Source organism: Lepisosteus oculatus, chromosome 12 (genome assembly GCF_040954835.1).
Source record: "Lepisosteus oculatus isolate fLepOcu1 chromosome 12, fLepOcu1.hap2, whole genome shotgun sequence".
Lineage (NCBI taxonomy): Eukaryota > Metazoa > Chordata > Actinopteri > Semionotiformes > Lepisosteidae > Lepisosteus > Lepisosteus oculatus.
The window spans coordinates 39,622,268-39,640,317 of record NC_090707.1 but is presented as its reverse complement, the minus strand read 5'-3'; the positions used below and the strand labels follow the sequence as shown (position 1 = coordinate 39,640,317).

Genomic DNA, 18,050 nt, shown 5'->3' with positions numbered 1-18,050 from the left:
CACCGCTGCTCACAACTGTCAGATTCAAAGGGCTGTATTGGCAAGGCCGATTGCAGAGAAACATTCACAGACTTCTCCTTGTCACGACAGCCGCCATCATGTCCACAGCAAACAGGTCTCGCTTTCCCGCCAGCAGAAACCACACAGGCGGAGGGGGCGGGGTCGGACAACCCTCTCACCCAATCGGAAACCTCTCCCACAACGCAGTGGGCGTCCCCCCCGGAGATTCCCGCGAAAAGTGGAGAGGGGGAGGAGCGAGCCGGGGAAGCGCTTCAGCCAATCGAGTGCGGCCTCTGCGAGCCCAAGCCAATCAGAAGGGGCAGGAGGCTCGGAGCCCCGGCGCGTCACCAGGGAAACGGGCAGTAACGCCCCTTCGGTTTTGCCGCGAAAGCGCGGCGTGGTGCAGCTCATTGTCCTGGACTGAGCGGTTGCGCTTCTTTCTGCTCATACGGGAGGTGACAGAAGCAGAACAAAATGTCGGGCTTCGATGATCCGGGCATCTTCTACAGCGACAGCTTCGGGGGAGACTCCCAGGGGGACGAAGGCACAGTGAAGCGGACCCAAGTGAAGAAGCGCTTTAAGGAGTTTTTGCGGCAGTTTCGAGTCGGAACCGACCGGACCGGGTTCACCTTCAAATACAGGTCGGACCCAGACTAAGGCCACTTAACGGTGTAGTAGTTAATCAAACTGAGGATCCCTGTAATTGTGTAGCGGTGTGTGAGCTTTTAAAGGGGTTGTGCTGTTGTGTGTCCAGGGATGAGCTGAAGCGGCGCTACACGCTGGGGCAGTACTGGGTGTTGTGATGATGTTGTGTGTCCTGGCTGGACTGTGGGTGTTGTGATGATGGGGTTGTGCTGTTGTGTGTCCAGGGATGAGCTGAAGCGGCGCTACACGCTGGGGCAGTACTGGGTGGAGGTTGAGATGGAGGACTTGTCCAGTTTTGATGAGGACCTGGCTGACTGCATCTACAAACAGCCCACTGAGCACCTGCCTCTGGTGAGTCTCTAGCGCCAACTGTACAACCTCCGCAGGCACCTGACTGCAAGCTCTGTTCCCCTCTCCCGCCGCTCTCGGTGTAAGGACATGCTCCACGACCTGAGTGACACACGTGCTGCTTTGCTCTGTCCAATCACAGCTGGAAGAGGCCGCGCAGGAAGTGGCTGATGAGGTGACGAGGCCCCGCCCCGTTGAGGAGGAGGCAGTACAGGAGGTGCAGGTCATGCTGAAGTCAGACAGCAACCCGGCCAACATCCGCAGCCTGAAGGTACAGTATTAACCCCTCTCTCTCAGTGCAGTGTCAGTGTACAGTAGTGTGCAGGAGGAGTGTGTGTATTAACCCCTCTCTCTCAGTGCAGTGTCAGTGTACAGTAGTGTGCAGGAGGGGTGTGTGTATTAACCCCTCTCTCTCTCTCAGTGCAGTGTCAGTGTACAGTAGTGTACAGGAGGAGTGTGTGTATTAACCCCTCTCTCTCAGTGCAGTGTCAGTGTACAGTAGTGTGCAGGAGGAGTGTGTGTATTAACCCCTCTCTCTCTCAGTGCAGTGTCAGTGTACAGTAGTGTGCAGGAGGAGTGTGTGTATTAACCCCTCTCTCTCAGTGCAGTGTCAGTGTACAGTAGTGTGCAGGAGGAGTGTGTGTATTAACCCCTCTCTCTCTCAGTGCAGTGTCAGTGTACAGTAGTGTGCAGGAGGAGTGTGTGTATTAACCCTTCTCTCTCTCAGTGCAGTGTGAGTGTACAGGAGTGTGCAGGAGGAGTGTGTATTAACCTCTCTCTCTCTCAGTGCAGTGTCAGTGTACAGTAGTGTGCAGGAGGAGTGTGTGTATTAACCCCTCTCTCTCTCAGTGCAGTGTCAGTGTAGAGTAGTGTGCAGGAGGAGTGTGTATTAACCCCTCTCTCTCTCAGTGCAGTGTCAGTTTACAGTACTGTGCAGGAGGAGTGTGTGTATTAACCCCTCTCTCTCTCTCAGTGCAGTGTCAGTGTACAGTGGTGTGCAGGAGGAGTGTGTGTATTAACCCCTCTCTCTCTCAGTGCAGTGTCAGTGTACAGTAGTGTGCAGGAGGAGTGTGTGTATTAACCCCTCTCTCTCTCAGTGCAGTGTCAGTGTGCAGTAGTGTGCAGGAGGAGTGTGTGTATTAACCCCTCTCTCTCAGTGCAGTGTCAGTGTACAGTAGTGTGCAGGAGGAGTGTGTGTATTAACCCCTCTCTCTCTCACTGCAGTGTCAGTGTGCAGTAGTGTGCAGTAGTGTGCAGTAGTGTGCAGTAGTGTGCAGTAGTGTGCAGTAGTGTGCAGGAGTGTGCAGTAGTGTGCAGGAGGAGTGTGTATTAACCGGTGTCTCTCTGCAGTCGGAGCAGGTGTGCCGGCTGGTGAAGATCCCAGGGATCGTGGTGTCGTCCTCAGCGGTGCGGGCGAAGGCGGTGCGCATGGCGCTGCAGTGCCGCGGGTGTCGCTCTGTGATGTCCAACATCGCCGTGCGCCCGGGGCTGGAGGGCTACAGCCTGCCGCGCAAGTGCAACACGTGAGTCCCCCGCGCGGCCCGGGCTCGCTCCTGCCGGCCTCTGCCTCTCCCCCCTCTCACCCCGTCCCCGTGTCCGCAGGGAGCAGCCGGGCCGGGTCAAGTGCCCGGTCGACCCGTACTTCATCGTGCCGGACAAGTGCGTGTGCGTGGACTACCAGACGCTCAAGCTGCAGGAGGCGCCCGACGCCGTGCCGCACGGAGAGATGCCCCGGCACCTGCAGCTGTACTGCGACAGGTGGGGGCCGTGCCCTGGGGGGGCGGGGGGCCGGGGGGCCGGGGGCCGCGAGCCTGACACCTGCCTGTCCGCGCAGGTACCTCTGCGACCGCGTCGTGCCGGGGAACCGCGTGACCGTGATGGGCATCTACTCCATCCGCAAGGCCGGCAAGACCAGCAGCAAGGGGCGGGACCGCGCCGGGGTCGGCCTCCGCTCCTCCTACCTGAGGGTCGTGGGCATCCAGGTGGACACTGAGGGCGCAGGTGAGGGGACCCCAGAGACCTGCTGTGTGACCTCCAGGCCACAGTGAGGCGCTCTGCTCCTCTCTCATCTGTCCTGTCTGCTGCTGTGTGACCTCCAGGCCACAGTGAGGCGCTCTGCTCCTCTCTCATCTGTCCTGTCTGCTGCTGTGTGACCTCCAGGCCACAGTGAGGCGCTCTGCTCCTCTCTCATCTGTCCTGTGTCTGTGTGTGACCTCCAGGCCACAGTGAGGCGCTCTGCTCCTCTCTCATCTGTCCTGTCTGCTGCTGTGACCTCCAGGCCACAGTGAGGCGGTCTGCTCCTCTCTCACCCTGTCCTGTCTGCTGCTGTGTGACCTCCAGGCCACAGTGGGGCGCTCTGCTCCTCTCTCACCCTGTCCTGTCTGCTGCTGTGTGACCTCCAGGCCACAGTGGGGCGCTCTGCTCCTCTCTCATCTGTCCTGTGTCTGTGTGTGACCTCCAGGCCACAGTGAGGCGCTCTGCTCCTCTCTCATCTGTCCTGTCTGCTGCTGTGACCTCTAGGCCACAGTGAGGCGCTCTGCTCCTCTCTCACCCTGTCCTGTCTGCTGCTGTGTGACCTCCAGGCCACAGTGAGGCGCTCTGCTCCTCTCTCATCTGTCCTGTCTGCTGCTGTGACCTCTAGGCCACAGTGAGGCGCTCTGCTCCTCTCTCACCCTGTCCTGTCTGCTGCTGTGTGACCTCCAGGCCACAGTGGGGCGCTCTGCTCCTCTCTCATCTGTCCTGTCAGCTGCTGTGTGACCTCCAGGCCACAGTGGGGCGCTCTGCTCCTCTCTCATCTGTCCTGTCTGCTGCTGTGTGACCTCCAGGCCACAGTGAGGCGCTCTGCTCCTCTCTCATCTGTCCTGTCTGCTGCTGTGTGACCTCCAGGCCACAGTGAGGACCTCTGCTCCTCTCTCATCTGTCCTGTGTCTGTGTGTGACCTCCAGGCCACAGTGAGGCGCTCTGCTCCTCTCTCATCTGTCCTGTGTCTGTGTGTGACCTCCAGGCCACAGTGAGGCGCTCTGCTCCTCTCTCATCTGTCCTGTCTGCTGCTGTGTGACCTCCAGGCCAGTGAGGCGCTCTGCCCCTCTCTCATCTGTCCTGTCTGCTGCTGTGTGACTTCCAGGCCACAGTGAGGCGCTCTGCCCCTCTCTCATCTGTCCTGTCTGCTGTGTGACCTCCAGGCCACAGTGAGGCGCTCTGTTCCTCTCTCATCTGTCCTGTGTCTGTGTGTGACCTCCAGGCCACAGTGAGGCGCTCTGCTCCTCTCTCATCTGTCCTGTCTGCTGCTGTGTGACCTCCAGGCCACAGTGAGGCGCTCTGCTCCTCTCTCACCCTGTCCTGTCTGCTGCTGTGTGACCTCCAGGCCACAGTGAGGACCTCTGCTCCTCTCTCACCCTGTCCTGTGTCTGTGTGTGACCTCCAGGCCACAGTGAGGCGCTCTGCCCCTCTCTCACCCTGTCCTGTGTCTGTGTGTGACCTCCAGGCCACAGTGGGGCGCTCTGCTCCTCTCTCACCCTGTCCTGTCTGCTGCTGTGTGACCTCCAGGCCACAGTGAGGCGCTCTGCTCCTCTCTCATCTGTCCTGTCTGCTGCTGTGTGACCTCCAGGCCACAGTGGGGCGCTCTGCTCCTCTCTCATCTGTCCTGTCTGCTGCTGTGTGACCTCCAGGCCACAGTGGGGCGCTCTGCTCCTCTCTCATCTGTCCTGTCTGCTGCTGTGTGACCTCCAGGCCACAGTGAGGCGCTCTGCCCCTCTCTCACCCTGTCCTGTGTCTGTGTGTGACCTCCAGGCCACAGTGGGGCGCTCTGCCCCTCTCTCACCCTGTCCTGTGTCTGTGTGTGACCTCCAGGCCGCAGTGCTGTGGGCACCGTCTCTCCCCAGGAGGAGGAAGAGCTCCGCGCGCTGGCGGCCTCCCCTGGTGTGTATGAGTCTGTGGCGCGCAGTATAGCGCCCTCTATCTACGGGAGTCAGGACCTGAAGAAAGCCATCGCGTGCCTGCTGTTTGGCGGGTCCCGGAAAAGGTGAAGTCTTGATGAGCTGCAGCGTGTTCGTTAAACAGAAGTGCTGTCAGTGCGGGCCGGTGTGTGAACCCCTCTCTCTCCCCAGGCTCCCGGACGGCCTGACTCGCCGGGGCGACATCAATCTCCTGATGCTGGGGGACCCTGGGACGGCCAAGTCCCAGCTGCTGAAGTTTGTGGAGCGCTGCTCTCCTATTGGGGTATGGCCTGTGTCCGCCTGTGCGCCCCGCTGCGCCCCGTCTCTGTCTCTCTCTCGGGGGTGACGCCCTGTCTCTCTCCCCCGCAGGTCTACACCTCGGGCAAGGGCAGCAGCGCGGCAGGCCTGACCGCCTCCGTCATGCGCGACCCCGTCTCGCGCAGCTTCGTCATGGAGGGCGGCGCCATGGTGCTGGCGGACGGGGGCGTGGTCTGCATCGATGAGTTCGACAAGGTCAGAGGTCATGCCCGCGTGGGTTCGGCTCTGTCTCTCCTGCAGCTGCGGCTCTGACCCTCTTGTCTCTGCTCTTGCAGATGAGGGAGGACGATCGAGTGGCCATTCATGAGGCTATGGAGCAGCAGACCATCTCCATCGCCAAGGTGACTCTCTCTTAGTGCAGTGTCCGTGTGCAGGAGGAGTGTGTGTATTAACCCCTCTCTCTCTCTCAGTGCAGTGTCAGTGTACAGTAGTGTGCAGGAGGAGTGTGTGTATTAACCCCTCTCTCTTTCAGTGTCAGTGTACAGTAGTGTTCAGGAGGAGTGTGTGTATTAACCCCTCTCTCTCTCAGTGCAGTGTCAGTGTACAGTAGTGTGCAGGAGGAGTGTGTGTATTAACCCCTCTCTCTCTCAGTGCAGTGTCATTGTACAGTAGTGTGCAGGAGGAGTGTGTGTATTAACCCCTCTCTCTCTCTCAGTGCAGTGTCAGTGTACAGTAGTGTGCAGGAGGAGTGTGTGTATTAACCCCTCTCTCTCTCTCAGTGCAGTGTCAGTGTACAGTAGTGTGCAGGAGGAGTGTGTGTATTAACCCCTCTCTCTCTCAGGCTGGTATCACCACCACTCTGAACTCGCGGTGTTCAGTCTTGGCTGCTGCGAACTCAGTGTTTGGTCGCTGGGACGAGACGAAGGGGGAGGAGAATATTGACTTCATGCCCACTATCCTGTCTCGGTTCGACATGATCTTCATCATCAAGGACGAGCACAACGAGCAGAGGGACATGGTGAGATCCCCAACCGGTACCTGCATCTCTCCCAGGCCCGGGCTCGTTGGTGTTGGGAGTATGAATTGGTGCCTGTCTCTCTCTCCCAGACTCTGGCTCGTCACGTGATGAACGTGCACCTCAGTGCTCTCACGCAGACTCAGAGCGTCGAGGGGGAGATCGAGCTGAGCCGGCTGAAAAAGTTCATTGCCTTCGCCCGCACGTGAGTCAGCGTGTCCAGCCCGTGTGTGTGTGTGTGCGTGTGTGGAGGTGTCGACAGGAAGTGACCTGCAGCTTGGGGGGGTGGGGGGTGTCGACAGGAAGTGACCTCCGGGCTGTGTTTGTCCGTTCAGGAAGTGTGGCCCGCGGTTATCGGCAGAAGCGGCGGAGAAGCTGAAGAATCGCTACGTTCTGATGCGCAGCGGCGCTCGAGAGCACGAGAGGGAGAGCGTGAAGCGTCCCAGTATCCCCATCACTGTGAGGTACAGCACTGCCGAGCTCTCACTCCACTGGGCTGACCAGTGAGTCAGTCAGGGTCCCCACAGCAAAACCAATACAATTCCCATAAACACATCTACAGACATTTACAGTAGACACATCATATAAGACATTTACACATGAACATATGGAGCATTACTGAGAGACAGGCTCACTGTTCCTCAGGCTGGGACAGGAGATCACACCTGTATTATTATTATTATTATTGAGAGACAGGCTCACTGTCTGTTCCTCAGGCTGGGACAGGAGATCACACACTGTATTATTATTATTGAGAGACAGGCTCGCTGTCTGTTCCTCAGGCTGGGACAGGAGATCACACACTGTATTATTATTATTGAGAGGCAGGCTCACTGTCTGTTCCTCAGGCTGGGACAGGAGATCACACACTGTATTATTATTATTGAGAGACAGGCTCACTGTCTGTTCCTCAGGCTGGGACAGGAGATCACACACTGTATTATTATTATTGAGAGACAGGCTCACTGTCTGTTCCTCAGGCTGGGACAGGAGATCACACACTGTATTATTATTATTGAGAGACAGGCTCACTGTCTGTTCCTCAGGCTGGGACAGGAGATCACACACTGTATTATTATTATTGAGAGAGGTTCAGTAGGAGTAGGAGTTTTGGTTGCTGTTTTTTAGGTGTAGTCAATACTTTATTGCCCTCTTCTGTGTGTTTTAGTAGTGGCCCAATTTGGCCCAGCAGGAGAGTGGTGCGCATTGCAGAGGCTCTGTCTCACTCTTGTCTCACTCCGCAGGCAGCTGGAGGCCGTGGTGCGCATTGCAGAGGCTCTGTCTCACTCTTGTCTCACTCCGCAGGCAGCTGGAGGCCGTGGTGCGCATTGCAGAGGCTCTGTCTCACTCTTGTCTCACTCCGCAGGCAGCTGGAGGCCGTGGTGCGCATTGCAGAGGCTCTGGCTAAGATGCGGCTGCAGCCCTTTGCGGGCGAGAGCGAGGTGGACGAGGCCCTGCGCCTGTTCCAGGTGTCCACACTGGACGCCGCGCTGTCGGGCAGCCTGTCAGGTGGGGCTCCGGGGGCGGTCAGTCCGGGTCGGGGGGGGGCTGTCTGGGTCGGTCCTGATCCCCGTGTTTGACAGGCTCAGGGGCTCCGGGGGCGGTCAGTCCGGGTCAGTCCTGATCCCTGTGTTTGACAGGCTCTGGGGCTCGGGGGGGGGTCGGACTGGTTCAGTCCGGGTCAGTCCTGATCCCTGTGTTTGACAGGCTCTGGGGCTCCGGGGGCGGTCAGTCCGGGTCAGTCCTGATCCCTGTGTTTGACAGGCTCTGGGGCTCGGGGGGGGGTCGGACTGGTTCAGTCCGGGTCAGTCCTGATCCCTGTGTGCTGGGTGTCGCAGGGGTGGAGGGCTTCACCACACAGGAGGACCAGGAGATGTTGTCCCGCATTGAGAAGCAGCTGAAGAGACGCTTTGCCATCGGATCACAGGTGTCTGAGCACAGTATCGTCCAGGACTTCATCAAGCAGGTACAGACTGCACCCCGACACTGCTCACTGGAACCCCTCTCTCAGCACACTGTAGTGTACAGGAGTATGTGTGTATTAACCCCTGTCTCTCTCAGTGCAGTGTCAGTGTACAGTAGTGTGCAGGAGGAGTGTGTGTATTAACCCCTGTCTCTCTCCGTGCAGTGTCAGTGTGCAGTAGTGTGCAGGAGGAGTGTGTGTATTAATCCCTCTCTCTCTCAGTGCAGTGTCAGTGTACAGTAGTTTGCAGGAGGAGTGTGTGTATTAACCCCTCTCTCTCTCTCAGTGCAGTGTCAGTGTACAGTAGTGTGCAGGAGGAGTGCGTGTATTAACCCCTCTCTCTCTCAGTGCAGTGTCAGTGTACAGTAGTGTGCAGGAGGAGTGTGTGTATTAACCCCTGTCTCTCTCCGTGCAGTGTCAGTGTGCAGTAGTGTGCAGGAGGAGTGTGTGTATTAATCCCTCTCTCTCTCAGTGCAGTGTCAGTGTACAGTAGTGTGCAGGAGGAGTGTGTGTATTAACCCCTCTCTCTCTCTCAGTGCAGTGTCAGTGTACAGTAGTGTGCAGGAGGAGTGCGTGTATTAACCCCTCTCTCTCTCAGTGCAGTGTCAGTGTACAGTAGTGTGCAGGAGGAGTGTGTGTATTAACCCCTCTCTCTCAGTGCAGTGTCAGTGTACAGTAGTGTGCAGGAGGAGTGTGTGTATTAACCCCTCTCTCTCTCAGTGCAGTGTCAGTGTACAGTAGTGTGCAGGAGGAGTGTGTGTATTAACCCCTCTCTCTCTCAGTGCAGTGTCGTGTGCAGGAGGGGTGTGTGTATTAACTCCTCTCTCTCTCTTTCTCTCTGTGTAGAAGTACCCAGAACAAGCGATCTACAAGGTTCTGCACCTGATGATGAGGAGAGGGGAGATTCAGCATCGCCTGCAGCGCAAAGTCCTGTACAGAGTTAAATAGACTCTCGCGCACTCTCGCGCACTCTCGCGCACTCTCGCGCACTCTCGCGCACTCTCGCGCACTCTCGCGCACTCTTCTGGTTGAGGAAAGTAATAAAGATGTTATTGTGGTTCCTGTGGCTGGAGGGGCTGTGATTTTCCTGGTCTGAGCATGAGTGTATCAACACAGTACACTCGACATGCTCAGTGCCCTGAATACGGACAGTATACACAGTGTGAGCGCTTTAACAAAAAGAGACTTGGACACATCTGCCACAGTGCCGAGTTGGAGTCCAGCTCGGACCGAGCTGGCGGGTCTGTGAGAGACGGGTCTTACTGTCTGTGCTGCTGCTCCATCCTCCAGCTCAAAGCAGAAACCACTCCACTGACCAAGATCTTTGTAACGTTTAGTTTTATTGTTTCAGAAAATATTTTTTCTTAAAATGTTAAATGTATAAAAACATAAGAAATCACAACAATTGGACATAATTCTAAAATAAAAAAATCAGCTTTCACTGCCTTAGGCTACGAGTACATGCTGGGGGGTGGGTCGAAATTCACAATCATTTTTGCTGGTCCCTGAGGTATGAGTGGTTGAAACACTGATTTGGGAAGTCCTGGATTAAACAGTTTGACAGGAGTGAAGGACACGGGTTCAGGCACTATGGGGCTCTGGGTGACTCTATCCTCTCTCCAGCTCCAGTGTCCAGTCTCTGTCTGTAACCCCACTGTCACCCCGACACAGGACACAGAGGTGCAGACGTGTTGTTACAGACTGAGTGTCTGTTCAGGAGTGATGATGATGATGAAGGGTGTCAGTGTGGGGCTCTGGGTGACTCTATCCTCTCTCCAGCTCCAGTGTCCAGTCTCTGTCTGTAACCCCACTGTCCCCCTGACACAGGACACAGAGGTGCAGACGTGTTGTTACAGACTGAGGGTCTGTTCAGCTGCTCTAGAGGATTGATAATGATGAAGGCTGTGTGGGGCTCTGGGTGACTTCTCTCTACAGCTTTACACAAAGAGTTGTGGGTGTCTGGAGTTGTCACACTGTCACAGATGGTTCTAGTTGACCACTGGCTCCCTTGTGCCCAATGTGTCCTTTTCCCATCCTTTTTACAATGCATACATCCCTATTGCTACCGTTGTCATGGCAAAGCAGATCCCCAGGACCAATCGCAGTAAGGGGAAGGAGGAGAGATAATCCTTGAAGGGTGGGGCATGAAGCTTCTTCGTTTCTGATTGGTCACCTGCAAAGAGATGAGACATGAGATTGGTCAGTGACTTTGGAGTGACCGGTCCAGTCTGGCAGTCTGAGGGTCAGTCAGTGTGTCCGTTTCGGCCTCTGGCAGTGGACAGGACAGAGCTGTCGTACCTTGTGTGGCGATGGGTCGTGCGGCTCTGTGTCGCAGGTCCCTGGGTGTCTCGCTGCCTGTCTCGGGCTCTCCCAGCAGCACCTGCAGCTCCTGAAACACCTGGTGCACACAGACAGGAGCAGTGTGAGCAGGGCAGCGCTGTCTGCTCTCTCTCCCCCCTGCCTGCCTCTTTCTGTCTCTCCCTCTGCCTGTCTCTCTCTCCCCCCTGCCTGTCTCTCTCACATTTCTCCCCCGCCTGTCTGTCTCTTTCTGTCCCTCCCTCTGCCTGTCTCTCTCTCCCCCTGCCTGTCTCTCTCTGTCTCTCTCACCTGGATGTTGAGGTTGAAGGCTCTGTCGGCCTCCTCTGTCACCCTGCTCTTGTCCCCTGGGCTCAGCTCCAGGCTGTTCATTCGAGCTCGGTACAGCTGCTTGAATTTTGTGGCGTTGGTCACCCCTGGAAACGCGAAGAAGGCCAGCCCTTCCCCTCCTGGCCCGAGCCCCAGGGCCTTCTGGGCAATCCTGCCCAGCACCTGCCCTCCGGACAGGTCGCCAAGGTAACGGGTGTAGGCATGGGCAACCAGGAGCTCAGGGTGATGTTGGCCCACCTAAGAGAGAGAGGGGGGTTAATACACACACTCCTCCTGCACACTACTGTACACTGACACTGCACTGAGAGAGAGAGGGGTTAATACACACACTCCTCCTGCACACTACTGTACACTGACACTGCACTGAGAGAGAGAGGGGTTAATACACACACTCCTCCTGCACACTACTGTACACTGACACTGCACTGAGAGAGAGGGGGGTTAATACACACACTCCTCCTGCACACTACTGTACACTGACACTGCACTGAGAGAGAGAGGGGTTAATACACACACTCCTCCTGCACACTACTGTACACTGACACTGCACTGAGAGAGAGAGGGGTTAATACACACACTCCTCCTGCACACTACTGTACACTGACACTGCACTGAGAGAGGAGTTAATACACACCTCATGCAGCCTCTCGGCGTAGCTCTGTGTCGCGGGGGGTGTGGTGAGCTGGTCTCTCCAGTTCTGTCCATGGAAGTAGCGCAGGTCGGCCTCCAGGGCGGCGACGCGGCTCAGCTCAGTGGGGAAGTGTATGGGGGCGACACAGGGGTGGGAGGCATTCCTGTCCAGCTCTTCCTCCAGGGCCAAGTACACAGCATAGAGAGAGGACAGCAGCAGCTGCAGATAGAGAGGAGCAAGTGAGAGGAGCTACTGGGTGACTGAGGAGGTATTGAGGAGTGATTGAGGAGGTATTGAGGAGTGATGAGTGATTGAGGAGGTATTGAGGAGTGATGAGTGCTTGAGGAGGTATTGAGGAGTGATTGATGAGTGAGGAGGTATTGAGGAGTGATGAGTGATTGAGGAGTGATTGATGAGTGATTGAGGAGGTATTGAGGAGTGATGAGTGATTGAGGAGGTATTGAGGAGTGATTGAGGAGGTATTGATGAGTGATGAGTGATTGAGGAGGTATTGAGGAGTGATTGAGGAGGTATTGATGAGTGATGAGTGATTGAGGAGGTATTGAGGAGTGATGAGTGATTGAGGAGGTATTGAGGAGTGATTGAGGAGTGATTGCAGGTGCTTGCCTTGTACTCCGGCAGGGTGACTTTGCCCCTCTGGAAGTTAGCCATCAGGGTGGTTCTCTCTGCCATCTCATGAGAAACACGAGTCGCAGCTTTAATGAGCTCTGACAGGTCACACTGTGAACTGAGAGAGAGAGGGGTTAATACACTGGGCTGAGAGAGAGAGAGAGGGGTTAATACACTGGACTGAGAGAGAGAGAGGGGTTAAAGCACTGTACTGAGAGAGAGAGAGTGAGGGGTTAACACACTGGACTGAGAGAGAGTGGTTAATGCACTGTACTGAGAGAGACAGAGTGAGGGGTTAATACACTGGACTAAGAGGGTGAGGGGTTAATATACTGTACTGGGAGAGAGGGGTTAATACACTGGACTAAGAGGGTGAGGGGTTAATATACTGTACTGAGAGAGAGGGGTTAATACACTGTACTGAGAGAGAGAGGGTTAATACACTGAGAACCGAGAGAGGAAGTGAAGAGTGAAGGGATGCTACCTGTCTGTGGTCTCTGCACTCCTGCTGTCAGTGTTGTGAGTCTGCATGGCTGCACCTGAGGACAGAGCAGAATGGGGGGTTAGCGAACAGACTGTCCCTCCAGGGCAGCGGGTGTCTCACCAGGGGCTGTTAGAGGTCACATGGTCTCATCGAGCACTGCAGCACTTCCACAGCACTGTGCCCTGGGCACAGAGGGCATGGAGAGCGCAGAGCAGACAGAGGACACAGAGCACACACTGAGCACACAGCAGGCACACAAAGCACAGAGGGCACAGTGGGTCTGTCTCCAGCTCTGTGCCAACCTGCGCCTACAGTAGATAGCAGACATGTTGGTCTACAGAGACTGGCCCGTGTGCTGTTGGACAGATTTTCTGTCAGCTCGTTAGGTGAGTCACAAGCAGATTTTGCATTACAGGAAAAGCATGTATACTTCAGCATTACTGTAAGGGTAGTATAGCGACTGTAGAGCTAGTATACTGACAGGGCAGTTAGTATAGCAAGAGTAGAGATAGTATACTATCAGTACAGTTAGTATGCTGTCAGAAGACTGTCAGTACAGTTAATATACTGTGAAGATCTGAACTTACTGCGTTCTCTCTGTGCGTGTGGAAGCAGTCTTCTCTGTGCGTGTGGAAGCAGTCTTCTCTCTCTGTGCGTGTGGAAGCAGTCTTCTCTCTGTGCGTGTGGAAGCAGTCTTCTCTCTCTCTGCGTGTGGAAGCAGTCTTCTCTCTCTGTGCGTGTGGAAGCAGTCTTCTCTCTCTGTGCTTGTGGAAGCAGTCTTCTCTCTCTGTGCGTGTGGAAGCAGTCTTCTCTCTGTGCGTGTGGAAGCAGTCTTCTCTCTCTGTGTGTGTGGAAGCAGTCTTCTCTCTGTGCGTGTGGAAGCAGTCTTCTCTCTCACTCTGTCCCGATTCTGATTTCCCCTGGCTGCCTCTCTGTCTTTATAGCCCAGCAGGCTGAGTCACGTGTGAGGAAAGTCCAGTGAGTTCCTCAGAACACAGGAGGGAAATGAGAGAGTTCAGCAGGAGCACAGACCCGCCCCCTCTCACAGGGACACACACACTGTACACACACTCACACTGCCTCAGACACAGGCAGGGAGTCTGGGTAAGAGTAAAGACACACTCTCAATCACACACACACACTCACACTGCCTCAGACACAGGCAGGGAGTCTGGGTAAGAGTAAAGACACACACTCTCAATCACACACACACCCTGCCTCAGACACAGGCAGCAGTGAGAGTATCAGGAGGAAGTGGGAGGCACAGGGCTGCTGAGTCAAGCTTCCAGCCTGCTGCAGACATTGCAGAGTCATGTTTGGGCTCCCCAGCCCCTCCCTGTCAGTCAGGCGCTCAGCCTGGAACAGGACTGTGCTGATTCAGGACTCTGCCAGGAGAACTGCCGAGTCACGGAAAGTCCCTGCTAGTTACTGGGTAACCACTGCAAACACTCCAGGCTGGACTGGACTTTAGCTCCAGCAGGTCGCTGGCACAGGGCTGGGAAGGGAGACTGGTATTTTCAAGCGTGGCAAATAGAAGGGTGAGGTTTAAGGTCAAATTCGACTGAAAAATCTTTAACAAGCTGAGATTCAGTCAGTTATTCTGTGTGAGTGTGGGGCTCTGGGTGACTCTATCCTCTCTCCAGCTCCAGTGTCCAGTCTCTGTCTGTAACCCCACTGTCACCCTGACACAGGACACAGAGGTGCAGACGTGTTGTTACAGACTGAGTGTCTGTTCAGGAGTGATGATGATGAAGGGTGTCAGTGTGGGGCTCTGGGTGACTCTATCCTCTCTCCAGCTCCAGTGTCCAGTCTCTGTCTGTAACCCCACTGTCCCCCTGACTGCAGGACACAGAGGTGCAGACGTGTTGTTACAGACTGAGTGTCTGTTCAGCTGCTCTACAGGCGTAATGATGATGATGGCAGACTGGGGCAGAGAGCTTGAGGAAGAACACAAAGAAGAGTCACAGGATGGACTCCTGGTCTGAGAGTTTGTCATGCACAGACAGGATACAGGAGCTTAGTCTCTTCAGGGATCAGAGGGAGATCCGATCGGAAGGGGTCTGGAGAGGGGGAACACAGGGGACTGTTCACACAGACAGCATTCCCGACCGGGCACTGAACTGCAGGTGGAGAGCAGGAAGCACTTCTTTACACAAAGAATTGTGGGTGTCTGCAGCTGGCTTCTAGAGCAGGTTGCCAAACTGTACTAGAATCTGCACCAAACATACAGATCTAGATCCATCTAGAGGTCTCAGTCTACACCATGAACACAGAGCAGCGGGACAGAACAGGATTGCTGTTATAGATTAATGTCCTTATTCATTCTGACCTGGGTGAGCTCAGGACAGGAGGCAGAGAAAGCAGAAGTGTATTCTCCCAGGAGGCATGTGGAAACTGCAGAGCAGTGTGTGTGCAGTGTGTGTGCGCTTCTGCACAGGTTACAGGAAACATAAATCTGGACTCAGCAGCGACCAGATTACAAACAGTGACTCAGCACAGAGCGCCGCCCCCTCCTGAGCCTCCAAACCTTGACTCAGCACAGAGCGCCGCCCCCTCCTGAGCCTCCAAACCTTGACTCAGCACAGAGCGCCGCCCCCTCCTGAGCCTCCAAACCTTGACTCAGCACAGAGCGCCGCCCTCCCCCCCGAGCCTCCAAACCGTGACTCAGCTTACTAAGCGAACAGCGGATGAGAACCGTGACTCGGCGCGATATCAGCTCTGTGGTGCTGGAGACCCCAGAGTCTCGGCTCGGTTCGGGTCTGTGGTGCTGGAGACCCCAGAGTCTCGGCTCGGTTCGGGTCTGTGGTGTGACCGAGGCTGGGCAGCGAGCAGGTCCCCGACAAGGCGGTTAAACCAGCACGTTTCTTGGGGTAACAGCACCCCTGCAATCAGACACCCGCATTCAGCAGAGCCCCGTTTGCTGCTTCCGGTTCTGGGATATAGCGCCCAGCTCTCGGGTACTCGCGTGAGCCTGTCTGTGAAGTTCAGGCGCGTCTGCAGCCGTGTCTACAGCTGCTGTTTGTCCCGGGGTGAAGGTCTCGCATTTAATACCAGTATTTCTGTGCGTTTGTGTGAATTTGTCTCCAGTTTCACACTGTGACCACGAGAGCTGCCGTTTCCGCATTGCAAAACCAACCGAAGCGAACAGCGGCGTTTTCTAAAAAAAAGACTTGATCACGTTACAACACCTCGTAGCTGCGTTGGTGTTTTTAAAACAGAACAAAGGAATCAGTTTCTCGCTGTGTCCTTTTTAAATACATGGGCGATTCAGGGAATATTTAAAGTTTCAACTCGTCTTTCGAGCGACGCCTTGTAAAAGCTTAGAGCGTAGAGCCTGCGCTAAGCAAACACACACAGAGATAAAGTACCAGGAAACCGGGCGATATGCTTTGTTACTAAGTTGACCTACTGTGAGCACTTAACAACACCAGCCCAGCTTCTCCTTCGCAAGGGCCGACAGTCACCCGAAGGACGCCTCTCACCCCCCCGGCAGGAAACACCACTGGGGCCTCCCTTCCGTCCACTCAGGACAGCGACCACACACGCTGCTCACACCAAGGCACCGCAGGCTCCTCAACCCCCTGGTACCCACTGAACCTGCTCCAAATCTGGAAACCTAGTTCTTTTTGCCAGATGTCAGGCGTACGTACTGTCTGACGTGTTCTTTGCACAATCCTGTAAAGTCAATTGCACTCTGCACATTGCACTTGATGTTACCCTGTACCTAGTCAGAAATGTCTGCGTCTACGTTGTCTTGTCAGTGTCTTGTCTGTACTCGCACAGTAGACCTGGAGGACGATATCTCGCTCCTCTGTATACTTGTATACGGCTGGACTGACAAACTTGAACTTGAACCTCTGTGTCCTGATCTCGAGTGGGAGTGGGAGTTAGCGTGAGGGCCTGTCGCCCTCTGGCGGTGGCCAGGAGTATGGCAAGAGCGGGTCGGTTCCTCGCTTCCTCCTGCTGCAAGCAGGTAGAGACATCGCACAAGACACCGCGTACGAAACAGCGGCGTCCACATGCGCGGGCCGCAAGGGCGCAAGTCCTGGTTCGTTCCAGCTGAAAAGAGCAGAGAAGAGACACAACGTTTCGGCTGTGGTGCGACACCGTGTCTCTCCTCTTCTCAGCTGGAATAAACCTTGACTTGCTCCTACATGGGAAACACACATGTATGATGCGAAATAAAAAAAAAACAGAAATAAAGTAAAATACTTTCAACTCATCGAGCTTGAAGGAGGAAGCTGCTGTTCCCCTCAGCCCAAGAGTGCACTACAGGCCCATGATCAGGGGCCGTGTCTCAGAGGAGACGAACAGACACAGAGCTGTCAGCCGGCTCCAAGACTCCATGTGTCTGTCGTCAAGAGGGCTCCTGGGCTGTCTGTGTACAGGGCCGTCAGGCGACGGCACTCCCTCCTGCTCTGATTCAAGACCCTCTCTCTGTGAGCTGCTGGCCAAGGAGTCTGGGAGCACTCTCTGCACTGATTCGTGTCATGCAATGGTGTTAGAGGCTGGCCTGTGTGCTGGGACCTTCTGCAGCAGGTGTGAAGACCCTGGAAGTGCCTCTACAAGCCCTGTGGGGAAACTGCTGGGATCCAGGAGGAGCTCAAGCTGATGGAGCTCCTGTCTTCTAGCAGTTTCTCAGATGGCTTCATGGTTCAGTGCCCCTGGTCTGAAAGGATGCCTGTCCTGGAGGATTCGTGTTTCGCAACTGGTGTGACTGTTGCTTGTTTCCAAAGTTTGCAGTTTTATGCTGATCCAGAGACATTTTGCACATTTCAGCACATGACCTCAGTAGCTGCCTCAAGACGTTTCCTAACTTTTGCTTTCTTGAAAATGTCTGAGACACACTGAGTATGGAACGCAGCCTCGGTGGACGCAGTGAGCCTCTCTCTGTGTTCCCCGATTTCTCCCCTGCAGTCCTGCTTTCGAATCGAAGGTCCAAACGATTTTGTTCATCAGCAGCTCTTTGAGTTAAAAGCCCCCAGTCTTCACTGCCTCTGGCCTGAGCCCCAGCTCCATGCAGTTCTCAGATTGTTACAACTGGGTTCACTTCGGGTTTTTCTTACACATTAATTTTGCTTTTCTAATTTTCGCTTGGGCTACAGATCTGATTGTGCTCTTAACAGACTCAGTACCCTGCTGTGAACATTGTATCTGCAGAACACCAGGCTCTCGTTTACCAAATACACTTTCACGATTCTTTCACACAGTTTCTGTGTGTCCCTCAGGCTGTGACAGGGTGAACCCCAGGGGTACCTGTGTGCCAATCCTCACTGTGTGTCCCTCAGGCTGTGACAGGGTGAACCCCAGGGGTACCTGTGTGCCGATCCTCACTGTGTGTCCCTCAGGCTGTGACAGGGTGAACCCCAGGGGTACCTGTGTGCCGATCCTCACTGTGTGTCCCTCAGGCTGTGACAGGGTGAACCCCAGGGGTACCTGTGTGCCGATCCTCACTGTGTGTCCCTCAGGCTGTGACAGGGTGAACCCCAGGGGTA

The 18,050-nt window shown here is 55.3% G+C and overlaps 2 protein-coding genes across 3 annotated transcripts; one reads left to right on the top strand and one right to left on the bottom strand.

Annotated features, from left to right (window-relative positions):
* Nucleotides 1-363: 363 nt before the first annotated feature.
* On the top strand, nt 364-9,230 carry mcm5 (minichromosome maintenance complex component 5). Its single transcript, XM_069197174.1, has 16 exons — nt 364-641; nt 870-996; nt 1,136-1,264; nt 2,344-2,516; nt 2,596-2,751; nt 2,828-2,994; nt 4,843-5,014; nt 5,100-5,211; nt 5,298-5,441; nt 5,522-5,587; nt 6,028-6,204; nt 6,294-6,406; nt 6,537-6,665; nt 7,568-7,710; nt 8,040-8,167; nt 9,011-9,230. Exons 1-16 carry the CDS (start codon nt 475-477, stop codon nt 9,110-9,112), a joined length of 2,205 nt encoding a protein of 734 aa, XP_069053275.1. The 5' UTR covers nt 364-474; the 3' UTR covers nt 9,113-9,230.
* Nucleotides 9,231-9,487: 257 nt separating this feature from the next.
* On the bottom strand, nt 9,488-13,482 carry hmox1a (heme oxygenase 1a). 2 transcript variants are annotated; one of them, XM_069197193.1, is made up of 7 exons: nt 13,143-13,226; nt 12,556-12,610; nt 12,069-12,189; nt 11,445-11,660; nt 10,772-11,047; nt 10,463-10,562; nt 9,488-10,337 (listed from the first exon to the last, which is right to left on the bottom strand). In XM_069197193.1, the coding sequence occupies exons 2-7, from the start codon at nt 12,600-12,602 to the stop codon at nt 10,204-10,206; spliced, it is 894 nt and encodes a 297-aa protein (XP_069053294.1). In that variant the 5' UTR covers nt 12,603-12,610; nt 13,143-13,226; the 3' UTR covers nt 9,488-10,203. The 2 variants fall into 2 exon arrangements, with proteins under 2 accessions (XP_069053294.1, XP_069053295.1); XM_069197194.1 differs by lacking the exon at nt 12,556-12,610 and having other exon boundaries at nt 13,143-13,482.
* Between the last annotated feature and the right edge of the window lie 4,568 nt (nt 13,483-18,050).